Source organism: Gadus macrocephalus, chromosome 17 (assembly GCF_031168955.1).
Source record: "Gadus macrocephalus chromosome 17, ASM3116895v1".
NCBI lineage: Eukaryota > Metazoa > Chordata > Actinopteri > Gadiformes > Gadidae > Gadus > Gadus macrocephalus.
The window spans coordinates 4765537-4772055 of NC_082398.1; the positions used below are offsets into that span (position 1 = coordinate 4765537).

The 6519-nt window shown below is 45.4% G+C and overlaps 2 protein-coding genes across 2 annotated transcripts; one reads left to right on the forward strand and one right to left on the reverse strand.

Annotated features, from left to right (window-relative positions):
- Nucleotides 1-648: 648 nt before the first annotated feature.
- mblac1 (metallo-beta-lactamase domain containing 1) lies at nt 649-2031 on the reverse strand. Its single transcript, XM_060076844.1, has 2 exons — nt 1331-2031; nt 649-1128 (listed from the first exon to the last, which is right to left on the reverse strand). Exons 1-2 carry the CDS (start codon nt 1769-1771, stop codon nt 868-870), a joined length of 702 nt encoding a protein of 233 aa, XP_059932827.1. The 5' UTR covers nt 1772-2031; the 3' UTR covers nt 649-867.
- Nucleotides 2032-2248: 217 nt separating this feature from the next.
- On the forward strand, nt 2249-5670 carry mpdu1b (mannose-P-dolichol utilization defect 1b). Its single transcript, XM_060076836.1, has 7 exons — nt 2249-2409; nt 2912-2977; nt 3338-3470; nt 3624-3709; nt 4471-4589; nt 5184-5294; nt 5398-5670. The coding sequence occupies exons 1-7, from the start codon at nt 2283-2285 to the stop codon at nt 5518-5520; spliced, it is 765 nt and encodes a 254-aa protein (XP_059932819.1). The 5' UTR covers nt 2249-2282; the 3' UTR covers nt 5521-5670.
- Nucleotides 5671-6519: the final 849 nt, after the last annotated feature.

The window sequence follows — 6519 nt, forward strand, 5'->3', positions numbered from 1 at the left end:
GCGGTCTTATCCCCCATCTCAGGGATTCGGTGGGTAATGATACAGCAGGGAGTGGTCGTGAACCATGGCACTCTTATCCTTACACATCAAGGTTCTCCGAGCATCTAGGCAGGGCGTCCCCCGCCTAATGTGGGGTGACAAGGCTGAGTAAAGTCCTCTCGGAAAGCATTCATGTGTGATAAGACGGCAGGGAAGTTCCATCGTACGGTACCTCAAACGAAGTGCGAATCTTTTGGTTTTTCGGCATTCCTGTAAGACAATCGGAGTCGGACCCACAATTCGTTGTTTAACTTTTATTAGAGGAGAGAAAATTGTGGAATGGCGTAGGAAAGCATCCTGTACATTTGAAAGCACACATGTGATGTGCAAAAGAGGAAAAGAGTCCCTTTCTAAATCTTTGCAGTTACTTTAACGGCTATTGTTCCTATCAATCCGGTCAATATTGCGTTAACTTGCTCGTATGTTACTTCAAATGAGACGACACAATCGAGGGCAGTAGATTATTCATTATTATCAGTGGAAACTATTTACCATGATTATGACATCAATGACATTTATGATTTTAAATTGCCCTGGATCATAAGTTCCTATCTGGTTACATAAACCTGTACTAAACCAAAGTACAGAATCAAAAAACTCTGAACACAATTATTTTCTTTGTCTTTATTATAACCAAACTACTTCAGTAGGCCTACATTTCAAGTAGGTCTACTAACTGTACAAGTAGAACATTGTAGTAGACCAGTAATGACCTCCCTAGATATTTTCTCTACTCCAAATTATTGTGGGACTTTGACAAGAAGTAGGTTAGGGTTGGCCATGACCAGGCAGTAAATATCTTATCCTCTATTGTACATGGATTTCCAATCACCAACCGTCATAGTCCTTGGGGTTTTTGTGGGTCATAAACGGAAGGCCATGTCCGGGTATAATAACATCAGCGTTCCTCAGCGCCCTCTTTCGGTTGACCACCTGTACTGTGGCGTTTTCACTCAACGCCTGCCAGCTCTCCCGGTCCCCGCAGCATTCAAACAAGTCCCCAGCCACCAACACTATTCCTGTGGAGGTTCCCCTCACTTCCAAACTGACGTCGTGTCCCGTGTGTCCCGGCGTGGGCACGATTGACACCTGGGGAGGAAAGGAGAATGAAATAGTGATGATAACAGTTCACAGCATCCACCAGGCAGCGTATCATTTACTAGACACTCGGAACAACCGCCACTAGAGGTCGCTTTTTACCAAGAGTCTAGAGACCTAGGCAGGTGATGCCCAGAACAGCAGATACATTGTTGCCATATCATGCAAGACTGAATCAAACTCGTAAACGTACATGTTCGTCAATGTGGTAAGGTTTCCCCTCCGCCAGTTGATTTGGGGTGTATCTGTCTCCCTCACTAATATCGCACCCCACAACTATCATGGACTTTTGAAAAAGACCCAAGTTCCCTATGTGGTCCGAGTGTCCGTGCGTTCCCACGACCCAATCCACGTCTCCCGTCTCCAGACCCCTCTCCCTCAGCGTCGTAAGCAGAAGGTCTCGGTCCCACGGACCCCCCGTGTCAACCAGAATAGTCCTGGGCCCCGTTACCAGGGTAACGGTACCGTCGGCCCGAAAATATCCGTCCGGCTGCGACACACAGTAGCCCACTTTAAGGACCGACACGGAATACGGATTGCCAGGAAAGTCCAACACCCGTGATTCTGTGCAGAGGGTCGCGTTGGCTTGGCCAGAGACCGAACTCTCCTCGCTTTCCATTGTTATACAATGCATCAACGTGGTTGTTTATAACTTGTTGAGGAAGAGGAGTAAGAAATTATTCGGCATTTGCTATGTTTTTCTTCGCTGGACAGACACATGGGTGCAGATTGGACACATGAACCACGAGGAATGGACACGCATTTTTACGCATGACGTCCCTTCCGCCACCTTTCTCTACGATGATGCTAATGATGATGATGATGATGATGATAGTGTAAAAACTCTTAAATTGAATATCCAACGGTGTCGTCGCGGAAGTAGTGCAATCACTATTTATGTCCGATAATAAAGACGCGATGGCCAGATTATACAGAATGTCATATATGGACACTTTAAAAGTCCTATTATAATGTAATATAAATAAGAGGTAATTTATTTTATTATTGTCTTTATTATCTCTCTTGAAAAAATAATGAATGTGGTTTGAATAAAGATATATATCAGGAACCTTTGCGCCGGTAATTTGCGCTGGTAGAGCCACAATAGTTGGTGAACTCGGGCTACGTCACTTCCACTGACAACAATGGCGGCCAAAACAGTTATGGAAAAGGGAACCTCTGTTATGGAGCCGCTGAAGGGAGTTCTGCTCACATACTTCATGCCAGAATCATGTTACGACTCTTTCTTCTTAGATTTCAACTTTCTAGATGGTAAGTTGGCGATTGTCACGTAATGCGTAATAAAAATGAGCTGCAATAAAAGTACAGTCGATCGTTTACGTTGAAGAGGATGAAGTTCAGTGGGCGGAGTTATACACCGGGCACTACGTGATTGGATGGTCAAGGAAATTTGCATATCAGCATAATTACAGCGCTCAGGAATATACTAGACTATTTATTGGCTAATTTGAAAAAAAAAATACTTTATATTTGACCTCATTAAATATTACGTTCGAAATCAGTAACATCACAAATAACTCGTATCCTATACGTTACAAGGACATGTCTTTAGTCTATGCTGATTGATCTGAATTTAATAAGGAGATCAATAAAATCCCATCTTATAACTGATAGAGTTAAGGGTTGACAGAACACTAGTAACTGGGAGGGGCTCCTGTTTAATTTAGACTTTAATTTATCATACTTAATCAGAACTCGGCTAGGGAGAGTCAATGTGATGATCTGATTTGAGTGTGGTTGTATACGTCCACAGTGCCATGTCTGAAGATAGTTCTCAGCAAAGGGTTAGGCATCGGAATCATCCTGGGATCACTGATGGGTAGGTGTCATTCCCTCTCACTCCGTGCCTCCTTCTTTCTCTCTCTTTATGCAAAGTTAATGCCATATCTGTAGGCTACGGTATTCAAAGTCCCACGCTCATATGAGCAAAATGTGCAAAACTATTTCTTTATATTTGTTTCAGTGTTTGGTAAAACTATTTACTAGTGTGGCCATTTTGACCAAGGATTACATTTGTATCGATTTTCCTATGTGAGGATTAAGTCGAATAATCCTAGAATCGACTGTTATTGTATCATAGTGTAAACATCCTTCCCAGAGAGGAAGGATGTTCTAATGATTTCCCTTCCCGTTCTCCTGTGTGTGTGTTTGTGTGTGTGTTGGGGATTCTGTTCCACAGTAAAGTTACCCCAGATTCTGAAGCTCATGGGGGCGAAGAGTGCAGAGGGGATCAGCTTCCACTCTGTGCTGCTGGAACTGCTGGCCATCACGGGCACCATGGCCTACAGCATCAGCAACGATTTCCCCTTCAGGTGGAACACTAGAACATCCAACACGTAATCCAAATTCATCCCGGTTAGGTTGATTTTAAGATATCAACCTGCGAGGGACTAAAGAGGAAAATTTACCATGTTGTGTGTGTGTGCGTGTGGTTCTTTGGGACACACGTTGTGTCCGTACTGCAGTGCCTGGGGCGAGGCACTCTTCCTCATGTTGCAGACCGTCGCCATTGGTTTCCTGATTCAGCACTATGGCGGGAAAACTGCGAGAGGTACGGGCCTACTTCATCCCAAAGCTAGAATCTTCTGGAGCGTTGTGCTGGAAGAAAGACCGCAGTACATGTCATCAATATCGCATGTCTGTCTTATAATTATTATTCATATTATTATGCACATTCAGGCTTATTCAGAAATGCACATCTTTTTAATGAGACTTAATTAGGCGTATCATTAAGTCTCCTTCAATTAATAAGACTAGAGTTAGGAGCAGGCTGGAATTAATTGGAACCTTACGACAAATGTGTCGTTTTCCATCAGTGGAGTCCGACTAAATACATCAATCAGCACAGAACCATGTCAGAAAGAAAGAAAGAAAGAATAAAAAGCTCCCCCATAGCGACAAGCCTTTCTCATCCGTCCTTGCATCACAGGCGTAACCAGGGTCAAACCCTAGCATGACACATTAAACCACCAGGTGTGAGTGTGATTAGCCCTTTCAAGCTGTTTTGGAAAGCTGCCTCTTCTGACATCACAAGTGGGAGCGTGTCCAACTTAGACGTGTGCTGGATGGATCAGTCTACCAGCCTACCCAGTTGGACCGTAGCAAACGTCGCTCATCTACCCGGCACACATCACAGGTGGACACGCCCACCTGTGATGTCAGAAGAGGCCGAATTTCAAAACGGCTCGTAACGGCTGATCACACTCACACCTGGTGGTGGAACACGTCACCTTTTAAACGGGGCATGCGATTCAAACGGCCACCCCGTGTGTGTGATGTGTGGAGGAGTCACTCGCCCCCCCCCTCTCCCAGGCCTCCTCTTCGTGGCGGTGTACTTCAGCGTGCTGGCGGCGGTGCTCTCCCCCGCCATGCCCGCGTCCATGGTGACGACCATGCAGGCCTCCAACGTGCCCGCCGTCATCATCGGAAGGGTAGGTCCCACGAGCGAGGGGAGGGCGTGTGTTTGAGGGGGTGGGGGGGGGGGGGGGGGGGGGGTTGACATCACCAGTCAGTGCCGCGGCAAAGGCAAGCCGGATTGTATTTCTCTGATGTAAATGTAGATATTGTTGTATGTATTGTTGTATAAATGTAGATATAACGATGCAGTAACATTGGACGTCATCAGTTTATGTTACAATGTCCACATCACTTCCTGTAGGGATGTCCTCACAGAGCTTATGTGTGTTCCTACACGTAACTGTGTGGTGAATGTTAGTCCTTCTCAATCCAAACCCAATATGAGGCTTGTGTAGTCTGTCTTTTTTTAGAATTTATTTATTGTAAATATTACTTATCTTATTTTATTTGATCCTTTATACTTGGTGCACCGCGGGTCAGAGACAAACAAAATGGCGGTTCTGCTATTTGTCTTGTGCGTCTTTTGTAATTGACAATAAAACTGTGACTTTTTCTCATCAAGATCTTTTTTTAGTTTAGCATCTTCATGGTTCCACCTACCTACCCAACGACCCGCCGACCTCACTGGCATTTAACGATGCGTATACGACCCGGTTCTCTCTCCTCAGTTGCTCCAGGCCGCCACTAACTACCGCAACGGACACACCGGACAGCTGTCGGCCATCTCGGTCTTCCTGCTCTTCGCCGGATCCCTCGCCCGCATCTTCACCTCCATCCAGGTGTGTGTGTGTGTGTGTGTGTGTGTGTGTGTGTGTGTGTGCGCGGTCTACAACTATTATGATCTTAATGTGACGTAAACAAATGATGTCTTCCAACACGCAGGAAACCGGAGACAACCTGATGGCTCTTACCTATGTCATATCCTCTACCTGCAACGGCATCCTCGCCCTCCAGTTGCTCTACTACTGGAACAGCGGCTCCAAGCAGAAGAAGAAGAGCGAGTAGGAAGTGGCAGGAAGTGACCCTACAGGAGAGGGGTGATGGGGGGGGGGGGGGGGGATTCCATCACCTTTGATTCGTGGGTCTCAGACTATTCATTTGTCTGGTGGGGCGTGTTTCTTAGAGGTGATTATATCAAGCTTTGCTGTACACACACACACACACACACACACACACACACACACACACACACACACACACACACACACACACACACACACACACACACACACACACACACACACACACACACACACACACACACACACACACACACACACACACACACACACACACTGAAGGCTAGTACAGGTTTTAATTGACATGGCAAACGGGTCTATGGTCTGAGGTTTTTTTATTTGACTTCCGCCTGAACACACTTGCATGCCTGTGATCCAGATTGACTTCGGGTTCAATGTGGTCCAAGGCATGGAGAGAGACCAGCCCTTAATATCTCAAAGGGCAAGTCCACACAAGGGACCTTGATGTTTTGAGTTGGCTCTCGTGCAAAGTGACGCATTCCAAGGGTGTCCATTCTAGTTCACCACAATCCCAGGTTACTACAGTCCCTTCCAACGTATTATTATATTAGTTGTAGTATTTTTTTTGCAGAGATTATCATTTTACTGTCATCCACTAGTGGACCTTTCATTGAGTGTTGTTCAAGCCGGTCTCTTATCCATGTCACACAGAACTGATTTGATCTATAAACGTGAAGGGGGTTATTTGAGTGAGTGTGTTTTTTCTGGGACAGGACTTTTGATTTAGTTATTGTTTTAATGCTAATTTGCACTCTGTTGCATGAAAACAATGTGGCACCCGTGTGTGAGCTGGTGGAACTGTGTGTGTGTGTGTGTGTGTGTGGACCAAAAAACGTGTTCAACCATTGATAAGAAATATTCTCTCGACACAACGGTGCAAACTGTAGGTCATACCGTTAACGGTTTGATTAATTGATTAAACAGACAATGAATCAAATGGAGATGGCCCTACAAGTTGTAGCAA

Excerpts from the sequence above, each read along its gene's own strand:
- mblac1 (XM_060076844.1), bottom strand. The coding sequence starts at position 1,771 with ATGCATTGTATAACAATGGAAAGCGAGGAGAGTTCGGTCTCTGGCCAA. Across the intron at positions 1,129-1,330 it reads CTTACCACATTGACGAACAT|GTGTCAATCGTGCCCACGCC; the intron begins GTACGTTTACGA and ends TTTCCTCCCCAG.
- mpdu1b (XM_060076836.1), top strand. The coding sequence starts at position 2,283 with ATGGCGGCCAAAACAGTTATGGAAAAGGGAACCTCTGTTATGGAGCCG. Across the intron at positions 2,410-2,911 it reads AGATTTCAACTTTCTAGATG|TGCCATGTCTGAAGATAGTT; the intron begins GTAAGTTGGCGA and ends ATACGTCCACAG. Across the intron at positions 3,710-4,470 it reads TGGCGGGAAAACTGCGAGAG|GCCTCCTCTTCGTGGCGGTG; the intron begins GTACGGGCCTAC and ends CCCCTCTCCCAG.